Raw genomic sequence first — 23,962 nt, 5'->3', positions numbered from 1 at the left:
TGGATTAAAACGATCTTATTTTAATTTAAAGTTTAAAGGGACACTCTAAGAACTAAAACAACTTTAATATGATGAAGTAGTTTCGGTGTACATATCATGCCCCTGCAGTCTTCCTAAATACTTGCTGTAAAGATAGATCTAATGTTTAAATTCCATCATCGCACATTGTGTTTAATTTAGAATTTCTAATTCCTTGCTCTATTAATTGCCTGCTTGAGCCTGCAGCAGCCTCCTGTGTGCCATTAAAATCAATTAAAGCAATCCTCCAGGAAACATAAAAACATAACAACTACATTAAAATTAAGTTGTTATGGTGCCAGGAGTTCACCTACCACAGGCTTACCTCTAGGGGTTAAAACATTCCTGAATGAGTTACCCCAAAGTCTGTCAGCAAAGTCTCGTCAGCATCACTCTGCCCCTCCTACATCCGCATTCTAGAAATCTTCAAATGGACGCATTGGACTGCGGTGGGCAGGGGTGCTGCTGACTGGCTTAAAGAGGTGAGCTGACGCTTTAAGCTAATCAGTAACTCCACATTTACAAAACGGATAGAGAAACGTGTATGTTTCTCAAGCTGTTTTTTTTTAATAAAATTTTTTTTTGTTAATTAAACCATTTCGTTTTCATGCAGGCCGAGTCAGTCACAGCCAGGGGAGGTGTAACTGGGGCTGGATAAACAGAAACAAAAGGGATTTAATTACTAAATGGCAGAGAATTGAGCAGTGAGACTGCAGAGGCGTGATGTGTGCACCAACACTGCTTCAAAAAGCTAAAGTTGTTTTGGTGACTACAGTGTCCGTTAAGATTATTATGGCGTCTCCCTAGTCCTATAGAAGTCCGCTAGTCTCTGTAGTCCTCATGCAAGAAATGATTTCGGTATTCGTGATTACAGTCGGAGGAGGTCCTCCTGCATGTTACTGTATTTTCTTAGATATAACAATAATCATTCATTTATTAAGCAGAAATATTAATAATTAAACACAGTAAAGAGCTTATTGCGCTTTGCACTGAAATTAGGGGAAAATGAAACATTGTTTCTTTGGTATAAACATTTGATTAAAGCTACATTTTTTAATTAGTTTTAATTCATGATATTTATTTTTACAGTTACAGACTGTTATAGTGTAACCTATTAAATAATTAATTAATAGAATTTAATGATACAATATCACATAACCAAATGATTTCTATTTACTAACTAACGGGGAGGGAATGCTGGAATTAAAGCGGCACTGTCATGCCGAATCCTGTTGTTTTTTTTTTAACCCCCCCTCCCGCCTCCACTACATCCAATTGACCCCCTAGTCACCCCCAAATGCCCCTAAGCCCCCCAGATGACCTCTTTTTTATTATCTTCTGCCCCGATCTATATTCAGGGCGCCACCATCTTTGTGTGTGTGTAGGTGAAGTCCCTGTGGGACACGTCATCTGCCCACACTAGACAGACTGTGAGATTCCCGCACATGCCCAGTGAAACACCTGGACATGCGAACGGGAATTTCATCTATTCATTCATTCATCAGACAGACGAATGAATGAATAGAAAACATCAGATGAACAAACTAACACTGTGTATCAGTGTTTGTTTGCTCGTTCGGTTTATTACAAGGAGGGAGCTACCGGCGTGCAGCTCCCTCCTTGTAATATGTAAAAATAGAAGCGGCAGGGAGCAGAGCTCCCCACCACTTCATAAGCCCCCCAGGCCCCCCTCACTCTATGGGGGTCAATATGACCCCCATAATAGCACAAGGGAGATTAAAATCTCCCGAATGCCCTTACTCGCTATACCCGCCGCGCAGGGGTGGGGGCCGGGGGGAGGACAGTAGGTCCCCCCCCCATTATTCTTTTATTGAGCCCCCACCCGCCGCGCAGGGGTGGGGGCTGGGGGGAGGACAGTAGGTCCCCTCCCCTCTTTTTATTTAGGACCCCCACCCACCGCTCAGGGGTGGGGGCCGGGGGGGGGGAGATTGGTAGGTCCTCCCCACCATTCTTATCTAGGGCCCCCACCCACCGCTCAGGGGTGGGGGCCGGGGGAGGACAGTAGGTCCCCCCCATTATTCTTTTATTGAGCCCTCACCCGCCGCGCAGGGGTAGGGGCCGGGGGGAGGACAGTAGGTCCCCCCCCATTATTCTTTTATAGGGCCCCCACCTGCAGCTCAGGGGTGGGGGCCGGGGGGAGAACAGTAGGTCCCCCCCATTATTCTTTTATTGAGCCCCCACCTGCCGCGCAGGGGTGGGGGCCGGGGGAGGACAGTAGGTTAGGGTAATGGTTTTTTTTTGTTTCTTTTTACAGTGAGCAGCCACAGGTTGCTCACTGTTTAATAGACATGCCCCTACTCGCGGTATAGCGAGTAGGGGCAGATCATTTACTAATACTAAGTCATTTTTACTTAGTATTAGTAAATGTGGCTGAAAGACCAATTTAGGTCTTTCAGCCTTTTAGTAGATAGCTCCCTGATACCGTGGGAATTAGGGAGTTATCTACTAAGCGGCTGCAAGATGCAGCCACAGCAATGAATAGGATCAGAGTTTCATTCATTCTGATGAAATTCCGATCCGAACAAAGTCCCGAATTGCATCCTAACACGAATGAAGAAACTGTTAGAACGCAATTCGGCAGTTTTGCGGGCGTCCTGTCTAAGTGACAGGAAGCATCGCGGGAACAGATAGGAAAGCAAAGGATCATGGGAAAATTGCTGTGACCACCGGAAACGAAGCACACTTTGCTCCTCCGCTGGTCACTGCGTAGGAAACCTCCATAAGAGAAATAGTCCCTACTTTGTCTTATGTTTTAAAGAAAACTAGAGCAGACAGGAAGAAAAGAAGAACAGATCCTGAGAGAGGGAGAGAAGAGGAATCTTTTGGGGAAAGGTAAGTTCGGCATGACAGTGCCGCTTTAACCACAGGAAAGTAAAAATAATAATAATAATAATAATGTACGGTAATCATTTCATGATACCAACCAGGTGGATAACACACACGTAACAAACCAGGCTCATAAAATATGCAGTGACAAAACATAAATTACCTCTTCTTTCTTTTTCAAAGTGGATTCTAATTCTTGTATCGTTTGATTTAGCTCCGTTTTGTGTGTTTGAACGGCGTTGGCTTGACTGCTAACACATTCTAATTCACTCACCTGTAAGGAAACAAAATCAAAGTGACTTATTCATAAAGACTGCGAGTGCAAGACTGGAGCAGGACAGCTTTCGCAAAATGTCAATTACAGAATCTGTTTCTTCCTTACGGAATTATTTATTTATACACGATACAATATTTTCACCATAATTCTATCATTTTCAAAGGAAGGGCTATGCTGGGTGTACAGTGCCGTATCTCCTAAAATAAACTACATCTGGGAGCCTCTGCAAAACCAAACCCCATCTGGCACATTAGAGGGAACTGTACTCACTCCACTTTATTTATATTTATAAAACGCAGACATATTCTTCACATTACATTTAATACTGGGCGACTGGTTATTGTGTAAGCTGCACCAGGGATGTATGTACACAAATAGTCAATGTTCAAACAGCCACTAGATGCATACTCGCAAAAACAGAATATTCAAGGATATAATCTTTCAATGTGGGGTAATAACTGCTTGATCCAAGGATAAATCTGACTGCCATTCTGGGGTCAAGACGGAATTTTTTTTTCCTAGTTTGTTTCAAAATTGGAAGTGCTTCAAACTGTTTTTTTTTGTCTTCTTTTGGATCAACAGCAAAAAACATATGTGAGGAAGGCTGAACATGATGGACGCAAGTCTCTTTTCAGCCTATGTAACTATGTAACTATGTAAAAATATGGAAAAGTGCGCTGTGTCTTTTTAATTTTTACTCTTTTGAATTTGCAAGTGTTTGGATTCACTCCTAAAAGGTGCTGCTATATATATATATATATTCTGTATGTGTGCCCTTGAAATAAGATTTTGAAAGCGCCATTTTCCACCTGTTTTAACTTTTCACTATGTAACTATGTAACTATCGTATGTAACTATGTAACTCTGTAACTATGTAACTATCGTATGTAACTATGTAACTATCGTATGTAACTATGTAACTATGTAACTATGTAACTATCGTATGTAACTATGTAACTCTGTAACTCTGTAACTATGTAACTATGTAACTATCGTATGTAACTATGTAACTCTGTAACTCTGTAACTCTGTAACTATGTAACTATCGTATGTAACTATGTAACTATGTAACTATCGTATGTAACTATGTAACTATCGTATGTAACTATCGTATGTAACTATGTAACTATGTAACTATCGTATGTAACTATGTAACTATCGTATGTAACTATGTAACTATGTAACTATGTAACTATCGTATGTAACTATGTAACTCTGTAACTCTGTAACTATGTAACTATGTAACTATCGTATGTAACTATGTAACTCTGTAACTCTGTAACTATGTAACTATGTAACTATCGTATGTAACTATGTAACTATGTAACTATCGTATGTAACTATGTAACTATGTAACTATCGTATGTAACTATGTAACTATCGTATGTAACTATGTAACTATGTAACTATCGTATGTAACTATGTAACTATCGTATGTAACTATGTAACTATCGTATGTAACTATGTAACTATGTAACTATCGTATGTAACTATGTAACTATCGTATGTAACTATGTAACTCTGTAACTATGTAACTATGTAACTATGTAACTATCGTATGTAACTATGTAACTATGTAACTATCGTATGTAACTATGTAACTATGTAACTATGTAACTATCGTATGTAACTATGTAACTATGTAACTATGTAACTATCGTATGTAACTATGTAACTATGTAACTATCGTATGTAACTATGTAACTATGTAACTATCGTATGTAACTATGTAACTATGTAACTATCGTATGTAACTATCGTATGTAACTATGTAACTATGTAACTATCGTATGTAACTATGTAACTATGTAACTATCGTATGTAACTATGTAACTATGTAACTATGTAAGGTCTCTCTCTCTCCAGCCCTTAGACCAGCAAACAAATAAGGAGAGAAGCAGTCAGACAGGAGCTTTAATACGTCTGTATGAGTGTGTGTGTGTGTGTGCATGTGTGTGTTATAGTGTGTCTGTATGCATGTGTGTTTCTTTGACTATATTTGTTTATATGTATCTATGTGTATATGTCTAGATATGTATCTGCATGTATGTATCTATATATGTATCTGTGTGTATGTGTCTAGATATGTATCTGTGTGTATGTGTCTATATATGTATCTGTGTGTATGCATCTATATATGTGGTTGTGTTTATATGTATCTGTATGTATATGTCTAGATATGTACCTGTGTTTAGAGCTATCTCTGTGTATATATCTAAATATGTGTCTGTGTTTATATGTATCTGTCTATATGTCTATATACATGCCTTTGTTTCTGTGTGTATGTGTCTGTATATGTCTTTGTTTACATGTATCTGTGTGTATATGTCTATTTTTGCGTCTGTGTTTATGTGTGTATATGTCTATCATGTTATTATTAATAATATTATTGTTGCCATTTATATAGCGCCAACAGATTCCGTAGCGCTTTACAATATTATGAGAGGGGGGGATTTAACTATAAATTGGACAATTACAAGAAAACTTACAGGAACGATAGGTTGTAGAGGACCCTGCTCAAACGAGCTTACAATCTATAGGAGGTGGGGTGTAAGACACAGCAGGACAGGAAATATGAATCAAATAAGGTGGGAGTGAAGCAGAGCTGCAGGAGAGAGTAAAGTTCTGCCCTATAGGAGAGACCAATAGACAGGTATGTAAGGTAGAGGTTACTCTGGGTGGCCATAAACTTTCCTAAAGAAATGGGTTTTAAGGCACGTTTTAAATGAGTGAAGACTAGGGGAGAGTTGGCGATATGTGTCTGTGTGTATATGTCTATATATGTGTCTGTGTTTATAAGTATCTGTGTGTATATGTCTATATATGTGTCTGTGTTTATAAGTATCTGTGTGTATATGTCTATATATGTGTCTGTGTTTATAAGTATCTGTGTGTATATGTCTATATATGTGTCTGTGTTTATAAGTATCTGTGTGTATATGTCTATATATGTGTCTGTGTTTATAAGTATCTGTGTGTATATGTCTATAAACGTGCCTGTGTTCCTGTGTGTACAGTGAGGGAAAGAAGTATTTGATCCCCTGCTGATTTTGAACGTTTGCCCACCGACAAAGAAATGGTCAGTCTATACTTTTAATGGTAGGTGTATTTTTTTAACAGTGAGAAACAGAATAACCAAAAAAAATCCATAAAAAGGCATGTCAAAAAAGTAATACATTGATTTGCATATCAATGCGTGTAATAGGTATTTGACCCCTTCAACTTAGTACTTGGTGGCAAAACCCTTTTTGGCAATCACAGAGGTCAGACGTTTCTTGTAGTAGGCCACCAGGTTTGCACACATCTCAGGAGGGATTTTGTCCCACTCCTCTTTGCAGATCCTTTCTGTGACGGACCGCCTGGCACCGCAACCGGGTACCTCCGTCAATCGCTGCTTCCTGCGAGCACCATAAGCACTGCACTGGAATACCATAACCATTCTAAACCCAAGAAAACGCCGCAGCTTGGTGGGGGTCTCGCTGTCCTCCACCCACCCTGGACCTAAGACCAGGATCCAGCTTCTAGTGGGTAGACCTCTCCTAGTCCAGAGAGCAAAGCAGGAACAGCTCTTACAAGTGCAAGTGTAATGATCCAAGGGAGTATAGTGATTATAGCAATCCCCAGAGTGTGAATATAGCTCTCCAATCCCCTAAACATGAGCCTAGACTTCATGAAGGGTAAAGCAAATCTTAGTTTAATGGTAGCCACAACTGGCCTTTTATTACAGTCCCCATGCAAGGGGCACTCCCCCCTGGACCTGACAGTAAACCACAGTAGAAACAAATACACGTTTACATTGGCTCTCAGGTCCAGGACACTGTCAGGATCAAGACAGGGATCCAACACGCAGAGTACTAAAAACTATAATGACGTGTACCGGACCTTAGAGTGGCCGGACTAACGTCAAGCGAACAGAGAATGGTCAGGGGCGAGCCGAGGTCGAGGGAACGAGAAGACAGGTAAGCGAAAGCCAAGCCGAGTTCAAGGATAGGAGAGGTAAGCAAAGTCAGGATACAAGCCAAGTCAATAACCGAAGAAACAATCACTATAAACGCACTGAGGGAACAGACAAGCTGAAACCACGACAGGGCAATGACTCACTGTAAGTGAGTACCTTTTATACCCTGCTTCTTTAATTGATGACCACGCCCCCAAAACGTCCTAGTTTGAGATTTTCGGCGGGTCGTGACGTCATTGACGTCGGCGGCATAGCGCCGCGTCATAAAAGGGGGCTGGGCTATCGCGGCCGGCGTCCAAAGTGTCGAAATTGCTGTAGGAGAATGAGGTCTGAGTAGCAGGTACCATGACAGACACTCCCATACAAAATAGGTCAATCCTTCCTCTATGCCTAGGAGATAATTGAGTCAAGCACTTTACTAAACTCAATTATCTCCAGGCACAAAAACACACATTTTTACATACCCCCCAAAATACCTTAAAATACACAAAACCCCTACAACATCCCCTGTTAGCCCTGATCTGGGTGACCAACATATCCAAAAATCACCCAGATCAGTTCAGGGGTTCAGGAATTTCCTTGAAGTCTTATTTTTGACTGACCGCACGCATGGTCTCATGCCCAAAACAGTTCCAGAGAATCAGGGCTTGCGCCGGGCTAGTTTGGTAGTTTGGAAAATGAACAAACTACCGAACATAGTCAATGTTCTTACCCTGGAGCATATTACCCATCTAAATTGTATAGAACCAAACACAGGCGATGATGTAAGTCCAGTGGTGTTCGGGAGTTTCTGTGTCCAATTTTAGTTCCATGAGATTCATGCACAAACACTGCTGCCCTTGTTCATGCGAACAAGATGACTGCCACCTCGTGGTTGTCCATAGGAATTGCAGCCACCCAGATGAACAACTAGAACACTGCAGTGAGAACCGTTCCAAGGTGTTAATAGGCGTTAACAAGCTCCCGGGTGGTCTCTGGTTCGTGCAGTTGTTTGGTAGTCGAACGGGACAATGTTAGAATAGGATGGGAATGCAATCTACCGAACAGAGTAACAAAAAGGCACGAACAAGGTCTTTTATGAGCCTTTTTGCATTGCACATAGTCCAGAGGCAGAAGGCTGGCAAACAGACCCCTCCAAGAACACATGACGAGGCTCAGTTCGTCACTGTCAGGAATAGCTAATGCCCAACACGCAGAACTTAAGTAAAAAATAAAAGAAAGCCCTACAATGGCCGGATTTAACGTAAAAAAGGAAAAGCCACAAGACAAGCTATGGACAAGAACGCAGAAATCACGGAAAGCCAAAGGTCGAGGAATATAGAGGTCAGGATTAGTGATGTCCCGAACGGTTCGCTGGCGAATAGTTCCTGGCGAACATAGCGTGTTCGCGTTCGCCACGAACGGCGAACATATGCGATGTTCGGTCCGCCCCCTATTTTTTTTTGTGGTCTTTCAGCCACATTTACTAATACGAAGTAAAAATTACTTAGTATTAGTAAATTGTGCCCCTACTCACAATACCGCGAGTAGGGGCATGTCTATTAAACAGTGAGCAGCCTGTGTAAAATAACAAAGAGCACTGTGATTGGATGGATTTCAAGCCATCCAATCACAGTGATCTGTGTCATTTTACACAGCGTGGAAAAGTTCTTTGGAATTTTCCCACGCTGTGTAAAATGACAGAGCACTCTGATTAGCTTAAACCAGCCAATCAGAGTGTTCTTAGCCTAATTGCAGGGCGTGGCAAGGCTTTATAAGCCTTCCCCCGCCTTGCAGAGCTCAGTCTGCACGGAGCCCTCCATGGGTGAAGATGGATAATTTTTTTTTGCGCTCGTTATTTTTTTTTTTTATTGCGTCGGTTATTATGTTTTTTTATTTGGCCTTTTTTGGGGCTGAAAAAATAAGATTTTAGAAGAAAGAAAACATCGAATGGTAAGTTTTTATCTCAATTTTTTTTACAGGTTTTTAGTTAAAGGACCCCCCTCATTATTTTTAGGGTGAGGGAGGTAGGTAGGGGGATACATTTTTTTAAGGGGGGAGGTGAGGGGGTGACTAGGGTCCCCCCCATTTGTATTTAGGGCCCCCACCCGCCGCTCAGGGGTGGGGGCCGGGGGGGACAGTAGGTCCCCCCTTTATTGTTATTTTTAGGGCCCCCACCCACTGCTCAGGGGTGGGGGCCGGGGGGAACAGTAGGTCCCCCCTTATTGTTATTTTTAGGGCCCCCACCCACCGCTCAGGGGTGGGGGCCGGGGGGGGGGGGCAGTAGGTCCCCCCCTTATTGTTTTTTTTTAGGGCTCCCACCCGCCGCACAGGGGTGGGGGTCGGGGGGGGGGAGAACAGTAGGTCCCCCCCTCATTATCATTATGGCCCCCACCCGCCGCCCAGGGGTGGGGGCCCGAGAGGGGGAGGACAGTAGGTCCCCCCATCATTATCTTTATGGCCCCCACCCACCGCCCCGGGGGTGGGGGCCAGGGGGGGAGGACAGTAGGTCCCCCCCCTCATTATCATTATGGCCCCCACCCCAGGGGTGGGGGCCGGGGGGGGAAGGAGAGTAGGTCTCCCACCCCCCCTTCAATCACTATCGTGGCCAGAAAGAGTCCCTGTGGGTTTTAAAATTCGCCTGCCTATTGAAGTCTATGGCGGTTCGCCCGGTTCGCGAACATTTGCGGAAGTTCGCGTTCTCGGTTCGCAAACCGAAAATTTTATGTTCGCGACATCACTAGTCAGGATAGTCAGGAGCCAAGCCAAAGGTCAAGGAGTACAGAGATCGGATAGTCAGAAGGAAAGCCAAGGTCAAAATACACAAGAATCAATGCCAGAAATGCGCTCTCGGATAACCAGAATGGAAACCATGACAGGGCACAGAGAAATGGATAAAAAAGGTTTAAATAGCCTAAGGTCCTCCCTGCTTGGCTACAGGGAAGCATGTGATAGTGAACGTGTGTGTGTGACATCACCCACACGTTCCAAATGGAATGGCACTCTATGGGTAATCACAAACCCTTAAAAGGATCTAATTTGCAGCGGCCGGTGTCTCTAATGATTACAGACCCGGCCGCTGTGTGAGGAGGAGGAGTTCCTGTCAAAGGCTTGAGATGAGTGATTGGCGGCATTCCCATTGCCACGTGGGAATGCCGCCAGAACGAGATGTGCCCGCCGAGTCCCAGTCCGCTCCCGGTCATGAGCGGACCCGGCGAGTGCCTGCAAGTCAGGTAAGTATTTGGTGGCATTCCCCTTGATGTGTGGGAATGCCGCACGATGTGCGTGACAGTCACACGCTCCAAGTCATTAAGGTTTCGAGGCTGACGTTTGGCAACTCAAACCTTTAGCTCCCTCCACAGATTTTCTATTGGATTAAAGTCTGGAGACTGGCTAGGCCACTCCAGGACCTTAATGTGCTTCTTCTTGAGCCACTCCTTTTTGTTCTTGGCTGTGTGTTTTGGGTCATTGTCATGATGGAATACCCATCCACGACCCATTTCCAATGCCCTGGCTGAGGGAATGAGGTTTTCACCCAAGATTTGACGGTACATCCTCCCTTTGATGCGGTGCAGCTGTCCTGTCCCCTTAGCAGAAAAACACCCCCAAAGCCTGATGTTGCCACCTCCATGTTTGACGGTGGAGATGGTGTTCTTGGGGTCATAGGCAGCATTCCTCCTCCTCCAAACACGGCGAGTTGAGTTGATGCATGATTTTGGTCTCATCTGACCACAACACTTTCACCCAGTTCTCCTCTGAATCGTTCAGATCTTTATTGGCAAACTTCAGACAGGCCTGTGCATGTGCTTTCTTGAGCAGGGGGACCTTGCGGCACTGCAGGATTTCAGTCACTCATGGCGTAATGTGTTACCAATTGTTTTCTTAGTGACTATGGTCCCAGCTGCTTTGAGATCATTAACAACATCCTCCCGTTTAGTTCTGGGCTGATTCCTCACCATTCTCATGATCATTGAAACTCCACGCGGTGTGATCTTGCATGGAGCACCAGACCGAGGGAGACTGACAGTTATTTTGTGTTTCTTCCATTTGCGAATAATCACACCAACTGTTGTCACCTTTTCACCAAGCTGCTTGGCGATGTTAGCCCATTTCAGTCTTGTGTAGGTCTACAATCTTGACCCTTACATCCTTGGACAGCTCTTTGGTCTTGGCCATGGTGGAGAGTTTGGAATCTGATTGATTGATGGCTTCTGTGGACAGGTGTCTTTTATACAGGTAACAAGCTGAGATTAGGAGCACTCCCTTTAAGAGAGTGCTCCTAATCTCAGCTCGTTACCTGTGTAAAAGACACCTGGGAGCCAGAAATCTTGCTGATTGATAGGGGATCAAATACTTTTTTCACTCATTGACATGCAAATCAATTTATAACTTTTGTGACATGCGTTTTTCAGGATTTTTTTTTGTGATTCTGTCTCTCACTGATAAAACCTTGCGGCACTGCAGGATTTCAGTCACTCATGGCGTAATGTGTTACCAATTGTTTTCTTAGTGACTATGGTCCCAGCTGCTTTGAGATCATTAACAACATCCTCCCGTTTAGTTCTGGGCTGATTCCTCACCATTCTCATGATCATTGAAACTCCACGCGGTGTGATCTTGCATGGAGCACCAGACCGAGGGAGACTGACAGTTATTTTGTGTTTCTTCCATTTGCGAATAATCACACCAACTGTTGTAACCTTCTCACCAAGCTGCTTATCGATGGTAGCCCATTTCAGTCTTGTGTAGGTCTACAATCTTGACCCTTACATCCTTGGACAGCTCTTTGGTCTTGGCCATGGTGGAGAGTTTGGAATCTGATTGATTGATGGCTTCTGTGGACAGGTGTCTTTTATACAGGTAACAAGCTGAGATTAGGAGCACTCCCTTTAAGAGAGTGCTCCTAATCTCAGCTCGTTACCTGTGTAAAAGACACCTGGGAGCCAGAAATCTTGCTGATTGATAGGGGATCAAATACTTTTTTCACTCATTGACATGCAAATCAATTTATAACTTTTGTGACATGCGTTTTTCAGGATTTTTTTTTGTGATTCTGTCTCTCACTGATAAAATACACCTACCATTAAAATATAGACTGATCGTTTCTTTGTCAGTGGGCAAACGTTCAAAATCAGCAGGGGATCAAATATCTTTTCCCTCACTGTATATGTCTATATATGTGTCTGTGTTTATAAGTTTCTGTGTGTATATGTCTATATATGTGTCTGTGTTTATAGGTTTCTGTGTGTATATGTCTATATATGTGTCTGTGTTTATAGGTTTCTGTGTGTATATGTCTATTTTTGTGTCTGTGTTTATAAGTATTTGTGTGTATATGTTTATAAATGTATCTGTGTGTATGTCTATATATGTGTCTGTGTTTCTGTGTGTATAAGTCTATATAAGTATCTGTGTTTCTGTGTGTATATATATGTATTTATGTGTCTGTGTTTATAAGTTTCTGTGTGTATATGTCTATATATGTGTCTGTGTTTCTGTGTGTATATGTATACATATGTGTCTGTGTTTATACGTTTTTGTGTGTATATGTCTATATATGTGTTTGTGTTTATAGGTTTCTGTGTGTGTATATGTCTATTTTTGTCTCTGTGTTTATAAGTATTTGTGTGTATATGTTTATAAATGTATCTGTGTGTATATGTCTATATATGTGTCTGTGTTTCTATGTGTATAAGTCTATATAAGTTTCTGTGTGTATATATTTGTATTTATGTGTCTGTGTTTATAAGTTTCTGTGTGTATATGTCTATATATGTGTTTGTGTTTATAGGTTTCTGTGTGTATATGTCTATATATGTGTCTGTGTTTCTGTGTCTATATAAGTGTATGTGTTTATAGGTTTCTGTGTGTATGTCTATATATGTGTCTGTGTCTCTGTGTCTATATGTCTATATAAGTGTCTGTGTTTATAGGTTTCTGTATGTATATGTCTATATATGTGTCTGTGTTTCTGTGTCTATATGTCTATATAAGTATCTGTGTTTCTGTGTGTATATGTCTATATATGTGTCTGTGTTTCTGTGTCTATATGTCTATATAAGTGTCTGTGTTTATAGGTTTCTGTGTGTATATGTCTGTATATGTGTCTGTGTTTATAAGTATTTGTGTGTAAATGTCTATATATGTATTTGTGTGTATATGTCTATATATGTGTCTCTGTTTCTGTTTGTATATGTCTATATAAGTGTCTGTGTTTACATGTATCTGGGTATCTCTGTGCGATGCACTCCAGTTGGAATGACAGGTAGCTGACAACCTCTGCCACTCTGGCTGCTGTTTAACAATATCTGCAGACCCAGTATATGATACAGAATATAACGAATGTCTTGAAATAACTTTATACTACCACCCCACACCAATTGTTCTGTAAAAAATTAATAAATAAATGAAAAATTTAATATGTGCATATTGATATATTTTTTTTAATCCATATCCTGAACAGAAATCTGCATACAAATGTTCTGCTTTGTTCTAAGATTATACGCTCGCTATTTATGTCCGGATTATACGCTCGATATTTATGTCCGGATTATACGCTCGCTATTTATGTCCGGATTATACGCTCGCTATTTATGTCCAGAGATACCATCTGCTGTTACTAACAGCGGGGTAGGTGTGAGGAGAAACACTCAAACCCTTCTCAGGACATGGATGTAGGAAATCTGTAAATAACTGCATTCAGCTATAAGTAAAGTCCAAATGACATCACAGTTATATTTTGGGAATAAGAGGTGAGTGTTGGGGTGAACTGACTGGGCCAGAGTCTGACGAAGTTAGGACTCTGCCTATATAGTGAATCATGCTTTAACAATACGGAAGAGACTCAATAAGCGTGTCCCTATACACAAGGCCAAACAACAAAGCCCAATAATTCATATCTGATAATAAACACCAGTAAAATATCCAGTATAATGTAATATTCTAATGAGATTTTTGTTAATAGTGAGGTTATTGAGGTTTTGGGTTTTTTTGCGCCACGGACAGCGTAATTAAAGAAGAACGAGACAGAATAGCTGATGAATGGACTATAAATATTTGCACCAAAGTGAAGATTTACTGGTGTGTAAAAAAATTACATGGAGATTTTTTTCATTTGTAGAGTTTCAATGTGGACTATAATCGCAGTATGTGGTGGTTAAAGCATGTTCCTAACGCCTGGCAGAGAATTTAAACAATAATTCCATTTTTATTCAGTTCTCGTTACAGTCGTGCAGCTGCTGGCACACGTTATGGGTAATCAATAAAATGCCTCAATGTTTAGCTATGAAAGTCAATACATGACCAAACCAGCACTAATGGCTACTGTGGGACGCTTTCTGATTTCATATATTTTTCACTCAGCCATCACTTTCTAGATAAATAAATCCGCACACTCTGAATGCCGCTTTCTTTGCTTACTCTGCGTCCAACCACAAGACAAGTATTGCGCTAAGCTGGTAGTGGGACTCACATTGCTAGTGCACCCCCCCATGCTCCTAACTCATTTCGCTGCCACCATGGCCCAGTCTAGGCCGATCGGTGTACCTGGAACATTCAGATTACTTGCAGACAGCATGGCTTGTGACACAATGATTGAAACCACTAGGCTAAAGCGTAGCATGGACGCTCATCTTTAGTTTCTTCGGACGGACCCATCCCTTCACTACGAATAGATAAAGTACTCAGTAAATCACATGAACTGCCAACAGAATACAGCTCAAACTGTCTGCTGCGTGTTACCAGCTGCTCACAGACGCTGGGATTCCAGGCCGGCACAAGATGGCGGCACCCACCCGTTTGTGTAATCGTTCTGCTTCCTCTTGATACGCAGCTAGCTGCTGCTTCCATTGTTTCACGTTGGCAGTAGACTCTAGCAAGGCGGCTGTGAGCTTGGCATTATTTCCTTTGAGTGTGGCCAGTTCTGCTTCCCAATGCTTGTTTATTGCAGAACTGAAAAAAAAGAAAAAGAAAAAATTGTGAGACACAACACTGGATTTCAGTATACTGGAATTTGGTGAATACATTCATATTGAGATATTCTGCCTAATATTTATACAGCTTTTTTTTAAAGATTTTTTTCTGTTGTTCTTGTAGTATAAATGACTTGTAATAAAACAAAATGTTTAAAGAGACAGCAGTGTTTACACATCCTTCTAACTGTAATCATCAATGGCCATGGGTTTAACTGAACAGTTCTTTTCTTTTCATACAAACACCTTCAAATCATTTTTTGAACATTTTTTTTTTTTTTTTACTTAGGGTATAGTTGTGTCCTGTCTATAAAAACGCAGACATGTGGTATGATCAGTGATATTAAATTCATGGTATTAATAATTAAATAATTACCTTACGACAATGTAAGTCAGTTACTATTAGTCTCTTTTAGATGCCAAACATTCCAAGCACCATAACCACTACAGCTTGCACAATTATGCAGAGATTATGACGCTATGATGCTGTGCCTGCAACCAGACCTTTCAGTTTCTCACATTTTGTTTTCATTTCTATTTTACTTGTAGTTGTATTGTTCCCGAGCGTGCACAGTATTGTGAGCATGGCAGGGAGCAGCGCTACGTGCGCAATGCACGCGATCCACACAGCTCCTCCAAGTTCAGGAGGCTGGCTTTCATTATATGATAGGCTCTCTTCAGACATTTATTGGGGTTCCCTTTGGACCTGAACATGGAGCGTTTTAAAGTCCTCCACATGCACATAACTGCGACTCAAGAGAAATTGTTCGGATGTGGAGGACTTTAAAACGCTCCATGTTCAGGTCCAAAGGGAAACCCAATAAATGTCTGAAGAAGCCTATCACAGGGCTCTCTTAACAAAAAGAAAAGTCTACTAAGGTAGGAGGAAACTTCAGCCATGATTCACACCCCCTCTAACCCCAAACGATGTGTGGTGACTTTTCGATGCAGGTTGGGACCAGGTAAAGGCCATTATGAACCGGTTCTGGACAACTCCTCAGACAGGACAAACATCTGAAAGATGTGATTCCACCTTTTGCATCGATAACAGCAAGAAGGGGCAGAAACCTTGAGGATTTACTGGTACACAGTCATTTTTAACATTTACCATCTCCCACACATTGGCTGTTGAATAAACTGACAGGGACCTACCTACAAATGTGGGCGGTGCAAAGCATGTCATTATTTCTAAAAATTCCAAGTTCTTTGAAAATAGCAACCACACAGAAAATCTCAGCCATATTCATTCTTTAATTGCAATACCAAAGGAGTGGGATACTTACTTACCTGCCAGTGCAGCCTGATGTGTGTTGGCAAAAACTTTTACCTTTTTAAACGGCAGATTTTAGAAAATATAAATTCAGTAAGGACCGCAAGAAATAAAGAGACACCCGTCTCAAGGCATGTAAAGTCAGTGCGCCACGGGGGACCCTGCAGTGTTAAAGTTCCTGGGCATTGAGCTGGTTCCGTTAGATCAGAGAAAAGGGAATTTGGATAAACTCCTGCAGAGAAGGGAGTGCTTCTGGATCTACCACCTAAAAACCCTCTCCCCCCCCCCAAGGCTTAAATGAGGGATTCTCATGCTCTCCATTCATAAATGATCTCTGATATGATATAATATTATATGGAATAATGGATTGTAAAAGTGTTAAGAACTAATGTACTAAATTACTGTCGATGGAATACCCACCTTTCCAAGCCTCCCTAAATTCCAATATTAAACCAGTGAGGAGAATTGGAGATACATTAACCATACAGAGTTAGATCTAAATATATTGGGCTTAATTCGGATATATGCGCCTCACATTGTCAAATACCATAAACCACCATACCTTTTTAGATAAATAGTTGTAGTATAGACTTTGATAAATAGTCAGTGACAACCCACGTATCTACAATTTGAAGAACCTCTCCTTCTGAGATGCCCTGTGTATGTTTTCTATAGAGACATTAATGTATGCTTTGTTCACCTAAATCTTCCGGATGGAGCTTATGTGGTAAGGGACTTTTTGAATACTATCTCCCAGCGTTAACAGGGTTTATTCCAATGGGCCCACGTATCCACACGAGATTGGAGATAAATATAGTCTAACGACAAGATGTATAGGGTTTATTCTTAGTGTTCGCATCAGATGGGGATTGAATGATTTCGTAAACCCTGCCTTGAATGCACATGCGAGTCAGGGGGAATGTGTTCCTCGGCTTGAAGTGGGCGGGAGCTGGGATAGCTACCCAGTTGGCGTAAAGACGGTACGTCAGAGTCCCGCCCCTTATCCCCGCTTGATGATGACGAAAATCCAGAGAAGGACTCCGGGCTGCGATTGGTGGACATATGGAGTAGATGATTGGTCCCCCATCCTTTCTAAACCAGTGATTCTACCGATAGAAGGTTCCCCTGACGAAGGTGCCGTTGACAGTACCGAAAAGCGTGTCAGGATTCACTATTCTCAAATTTTTCAGCACTATGCACTGATTCACGGTTTATGTTATTTTCGCTTAGTCTTGGTAGGACGAAGTGGTGGAGAGTCCACTTTATAGGGTGATAGTAGATAAGAACACTGTAACGGACCGTTTCACTTACAAGAGGATAAAAACCAGTTTAGGCGATAATCCCCTTTAGATAGACCAGCAGCTACTATAAGCACCAACTTCCCGAACTCCCAAACTGCACGAATTCACCAACTCTCGAACAGCAGACACACGAACCCTGGAAGCAGCCGAACAGGAAAAGCAATACGAACAGCTTACACTCCTGGCAGTCGGCATACAGTCCCCTTTCCCCCCAAGAAAGAGACACACTCCAGCTTCAGGGTTAAGCAGGAACTCTGGACTGGCTCATCCAGCCTGGCTTTTATTTCCAACTCACACATACAGGCCACACCCAGGGGGAGGCATAAAATAACCAATGACATAGATGTTACCTCCCACACATCGCCTCCCCTTAGTGTGACACATAATCCCATTATGCATACAGTGTAAAATATACTTTTACACAACTTTCATAACTTTACAACCATACATCACATTCACATAAAAATACATATCCACAATCAATCCATTCAGGGGAACAACATATAAAAAAATGGCATGAATCCGACCAGGGGTTCAAAAGTTACTAAAAGTATCTTTTGTCCCTCCTGGCTGGCAGAAAAACATCCCCACAATGCACCCTGGTTTCCTCCCTTCTGCCTTGGAGTTAATTGTAGAAGTAATCCAATTATCCAGGACTAGAGGCAGACTCCATTAACCACATGGTTGCAAAACGACATAATACACTTTAAAATACATAAAGTCACATTTACACATAACACACAGACATTTCACCTATCCCCAGATAGCTGGGATCTGCGCGCACAAAACTACCGAATAGCGCGCAGATCCTACTCACACAGTACAATTGCCATGGAGCTAAAGTCTTTCCCATAGTCTTTCATTATATGAATAGGCTCCATGGTATAGCTATCTGGGGTATCACATTCACATAAAGTCTGGTCCATAGTCCAAAGGCAGCAGGCGGGCAACCAGGCTTCTCCAGTTCACAGTGGCGAAGTTGGTTTCGCCACAAACACCCATGAAGGTGTTTTTCTAGGAGACTTAGAAGTGTTTTAGGATTCATTTGTTATTAGTCTTAGAAGCTTTGACGGTGTTACTTCTTTTTTAATTGAGGGAGACCGGTACTACTTTGACCTGGGTGTAGCTGGTAACTAATTGGTTTGTCCTCTCTCTACGGTCCAGCTCCCAGTATATCGCTAAGACTTTTTTCTTAGTTTATCCTACCTAGTAGTCTCTCACTGCCATCGTTTTTCCACTGGTTGTGGGAACTGTCAGTTTGGCATATCTAAAATCTACCCTTTACTCTACCTCCAATTTTATTATATCCCTCTAATACATTTTTAGGTGGAACAATAGCTCATTGTTCAGTGTATCTTCCCCACACACCCTTCTTCTTCTTAAATAGACAGCTTGATTATATCTGATTACTAGGGAGGATTTAGTTCCACCATGTGTCTATTGAGAATTGAGGTCTATGTCTGTATCCTGTGTTATAAGGAATAAGGGAATCCATTTAAATTGTTAGAGGCTACCTCCTTCCAGCCGAAGGAATACTTTGTATACGATGAGATAAAGTCTAGCAAATTATTAGATACTCTGTAAGTACCTGTAAATCCTTGCTGGTTAATTTGTATTTTTACCCTACCAATTATTGAAGTCACATTAGTTTGTTACTAAATAATGTTATTCCTATTTCAAACACCAGCTAGTAATCCCCTTTCGGGATCCCTTTCATATTTCTATCTTTATTGAATGCTCACTGAAATTCCAATGCAGTCAAAAAATATCAAAGGACAAATTCGTCTTACATAGTCTTTTTTCTCCACTTGACAAAAGTTGACACAAGGCAGAGCTATCACAGCCATATTTTGTCAAATCCCCCAGCTGTTGCTTTGGGTGCAGGGTGTAGTATTAACAATGGTATACAGCGCATGGTTATGGAGGGGCTTCGATCAGTATATATGGGAGGGTTATGGTGCTTAAAGTCTGTTTGTGCAGCATTACACTTTGAAACACCGCACAGAGATTAACCCCTTAGCTGACGGAGGTGTAACTCCTTCCCCTGCAGTGCCATAGGGGTGTCATCAGTCAGTCTGGATCTAGATTTCTGGGCTGAATAATGTAAATTCTGCATGGAATGTCAGTCGTTGGCCGAGAGTGGTCAGCTGATGTTTTCAGACAATGAATGGCGGCAGCCGGGGTGGTATCACTGGACCACCAGGGAGCATCAGAGCCTGGCGGAGACCGAGGTAAGGGGGCAAACTGTTGCTAAATAGTTTTTCCATTATCGTGGAAGGTAGGTAGTGTGGTTATGGTTCTTGTAGTAACCCTTTAATATTTCAGAACTTGTATAACATATTAGAAGCTAAGAACACAGTAAAGTCTCTAATACTTTACAAACAAAATCACTGTTTTCTTATACATTTATGTCCTAAATCCCCATGTTTCAAAAAACTATTATGTTTTTTTTTTACAGAGAATGCTTGAATGAACACTGGATCCATTTTAAGGAAGTATTCCCCCAGTAAACATTTCACATTGAAATACTGTTTTAAATGACATAAGATATTGTTCAACAATACAAACACAAACAAGCTCCCCAAATTAAGAGGTTAAAGTGGATCTGATCATCTAAAAACCTAGTGAACCGGTTTCATTTAGTGTGAGCTTGTTCCTGGCGATTAATGGCGTCCATCAATGTTATTTCACGCTGTTCGACTATAAGCTCTTGTGAAGTGGCTCCCTTGTATGTTAAAAAGGATCATTAGAATGAATGCGAGTCATTAAAGGACTACCTCTCCGATCCGCTTCTCTGATCAGAATGTACTGCCGTAGGCTAGGAAATGTTACTCGCTGGAAAGTAGGTCAGTGATGGAAATATAAATCCCATTAGTTTCACCATATGGAGTGTTATTATTTGGAGTATAATTATTTCAACTTATGCAAATTAAAAAAAATAATTAAAGGGACTCTCCGCTCCAGTGCCAGCAAAACATATCTGTTTTCCTGGCACTGCAGGTTCCTGCAGGGCCCCTCTCCCTCCACCCCCCTTCCCCCATCCTATGTTGCTGAAGGGGTTAAAACCCCTTCAGTGACTTACCTGAATCCAGCGCCGATGTCCCTCGGTGCTGGGTCAGGCTCCGCCCACGTTCATGCGTACATTAGACGGGGATTCCGGCGACGCTGGAGGTCCTCATGCATAGCGTGAGGGCGTCCAGCATCGTTTAAAACACGGTTTTAAGAACCCAGAAGTCCCTCTAGTGGCTGCCTGATAGACAGCCACAAGAGGAGGACCTAACCCTGTAATTTAATTATAAAAACTGCAATAATTACACTTGAAGGGTTAAGGGTGATGGGAGTTGGCACTCCAATGGGCAGAAGTGGTCTGGGTGCCTGGAGTGTCCCTCTAAGTAAAATAATGCATTATACGGTATTAAATACGACAAGTAAAAAATTAATGGAAAGCCCAACATGGCAGGGATGTCAGACTGAGTGGAATGCAATTAGACATATCAGTGGTATATCAGTTTATAGACTCTCAGAATCGAGCAAGATATACAGTGCCCAGACTGTAGTGAGGGATCATGGGTAAGGGTTACACCGATAAACAGAGATATATTCTATTGAGAGATCTAATTACTGAACATTGAGCTGAGGAGGGTTGACACATTTAGTCTACAAGACCCAAAACTCTACAATTCTGCCAAGATCAGTGCTGTATTTAGCCCAAAGCAAACAAGGCATTTGCCTTGGGCGGCACTATCCAGTGGGCGGACACTTTATGGACCCCCTGGAGGACGGCTGTGAGCACATCAGAGGCAGCGAGGGAGCTGCAAACCTCCTGCTCTGCTCCCTCATAGGCCGCGGGAGCCGGAACATAACGTAATATTCCGTCTGCCTGCTTCAGTAGACGGCCCGTGAAGGCGCAGAGCAGGAAGATCACAGTCACCCGCCAGGGGGTCCATAAGGTGGCCGCACCCAGGGACAGATCATCTCCAGCTCTCCCAAACGTAGGGAGGCTGGGTGGAGAAATTAAAACAATAATATTAATAATTTGATTGTCTGTGAGAGAATGTGTATGTGTCTCTGTGAGTGTATGTATGTGTGTCTATGAGTGTATGTGTTTGTCTGTGAGTGTGTGTGTATGTGTGTGTGTTTCTATGAGTGTATTTGTGTGTGTCTATGATATATGTATGTGTGTCTGTGAGTGTATGTGTGTGTCTATGAGTATAGTTATGTGTTTCTGTGAGTGTATGTGTGTGTGTATTGGTTAAACAGTGCGCGAGACAATGACTATCTTTCAGTGAGTGTATCTGACACTGTGCTCGTGTCACTGTGTGTCTGTTAATGAACGTGTGTGTTGGTTAAACAGTGCATGAGACAATGACTGTCTGTTAGTGAGTGTATGTGTATCTGAGAGTGTGTTTGTGTCAGTGTGTGTCTGTCAGTGAACGGCATGTTATCTGTCAGTGGAAGTGTGTGTTGGTTAAACAGTGTGCGTGCCAATAATTGCGTGTATGGGTCAGTGACAGTGTGTGTGCTTAAAAGGATTAAGTACGAAGAGGTGGAGTTTTAGGAGGAAAAGGTGGAGCCGAAAGAGGAATGGATGTGTCTTGATCAGGAAGAGGTGTGGCCTTGACAGGAAGGGGTAGGGTAAATTTAGATTAGGAGGTGCACAGGTTTACTCATGCTTAAGGCAGCACAAAACTAAAATACACCACTGGCCAAGATGGCGACTTTTCCCAACTCACTATCTTTGTGTAAAGGGTGGAGGTAACCAGGCGCTCCCTCTTGCCAGTCACTCAGTGGAGCGGAGCGGACAGCGGTACAGGAGGATCTGTTTCCTGTACCTGGCCGGACTAACAGGAAGTGCTCACTGAGAGAGCACTTCCTGTCAGTCCGGCCTGGTACAGGAAACTGAAGCTCCTGTACCGCGGTCTGCTGCGCTCGACCATGCTACAAGAAAGGTAGGAGACACACCGGGGACAGAGGAGGGGAGAGAGAGGGGCACTAAGGGATGGGGACAAGGGAAGGAACACTATGAGATGGGGGAGGAGAACACTATGAGACGGGGGGGGGGGGGGGGGGGCGAACACTATGGGACGAGGGGAAGAACACTGTGGGACGGGGGGAAGAACACTATGGAACGGGGGGACACTATGGGGGAGGGTGAGGAAGAACACTATTGGATGGAGGGGGGCAGAGAAACATTGGGACGGAGGTGGGGAAAGAAAACTATTGGACAGGGGAGGGGGAAAGAACACTATGGGACAAAAAAAGAGGGGGAAAGAACACTATGGGACAGGGGAGGGGGAAAGAACATTATGGGACAGGGCAGGGGGGGAAAGAACACAATGGGAGAGAGCAGCACCTGAGCAGCACACTTACTGCAGCTCCCCACACCTCCTATAACCCACACTACCTGAGCAGCACATTCACTGCAGCTCCCCACACCTCCTATAACCTACACTACCGGAGCAGCACACTCACTGCAGCTCCCACCTCCTATAACACACACTAACTGAGCAGCACGCTCACTGCAGCTCCCCACACCTCCTATAACACACACTACCTGAGCAGCACACTCACTGCAGCTCCCCACACCTCCTATAACACACACTACCTGAGCAGCACGCTCACTGCAGCTCCTCACACCTCCTAAAACCCACACTACCTGAGCAGCACGCTCACTGCAGCTCCCCACACCTCCTATAACCCACACTACCCGAGCAACATGCTCACTGCAGCTCCCCACATCTCCTATAACACACACTACTTGAGCAGGACACTCACTGCAGCTCCCCACACCTCCTATAGCACACAATACCTGAGCAGCACACTCACTGCAGCACCCCACACCTCCTATAACCCACACTGCAGCTCCCACACCTCCTATAGCACACACTACCTGAGCATAACTCACTGCAGCTCCCCACATCTCCTATATCCCACACTACCTGAGCAGCACACCCACTGCAGCTCCCCACACCTCCTATAACACACACTACCTGAGCAGCACACTCACTGCAGCTCCCAAACCTCCTATAACACACACTACCTGAGCAGCACGCTCACTGCAGCTCCTCACACCTCCTATAACTCACACTACCTGAGCAGCACGCTCACTGCAGCTCCCCACGCCTCCTATAACACACATTACCTGAGCAGTACACTCACTGCAGCTCCCCACACTTCCTATAATACACACACTACCTGAGCAGCACGCTTACTGCAGCTCCCCACACCTCATATAACACACACTATCTGAGCAGCTTGTTCACTGCCGCTCCCCATACCTCCTATAACACACACTATCTGAGCAGCACGCTCACTGCCGCTCCCCACACCTCCTATAACACA

The 23,962-nt window shown here is 43.0% G+C and overlaps 1 protein-coding gene across 3 annotated transcripts in view; it reads right to left on the bottom strand.

Annotated features, from left to right (window-relative positions):
* Positions 1–23,962, bottom strand: part of HOMER1 (homer scaffold protein 1) — a 102,812-nt gene that overhangs the window by 6,143 nt on the left and 72,707 nt on the right. For all 3 annotated transcript variants that reach the window (XM_063453581.1, XM_063453582.1, XM_063453583.1), the window contains 2 exons: positions 14,873–15,029; positions 3,029–3,139 (listed from right to left, as the gene is read on the bottom strand). In XM_063453581.1, the coding sequence (XP_063309651.1) occupies positions 3,029–3,139; positions 14,873–15,029 (268 nt within the window). The remainder of the gene's footprint in view (positions 1–3,028; positions 3,140–14,872; positions 15,030–23,962) is intronic.

This window comes from Pelobates fuscus, chromosome 5, assembly GCF_036172605.1.
Source record: "Pelobates fuscus isolate aPelFus1 chromosome 5, aPelFus1.pri, whole genome shotgun sequence".
Lineage (NCBI taxonomy): Eukaryota > Metazoa > Chordata > Amphibia > Anura > Pelobatidae > Pelobates > Pelobates fuscus.
This window is presented reverse-complemented; position numbering and strand designations above follow the sequence as displayed.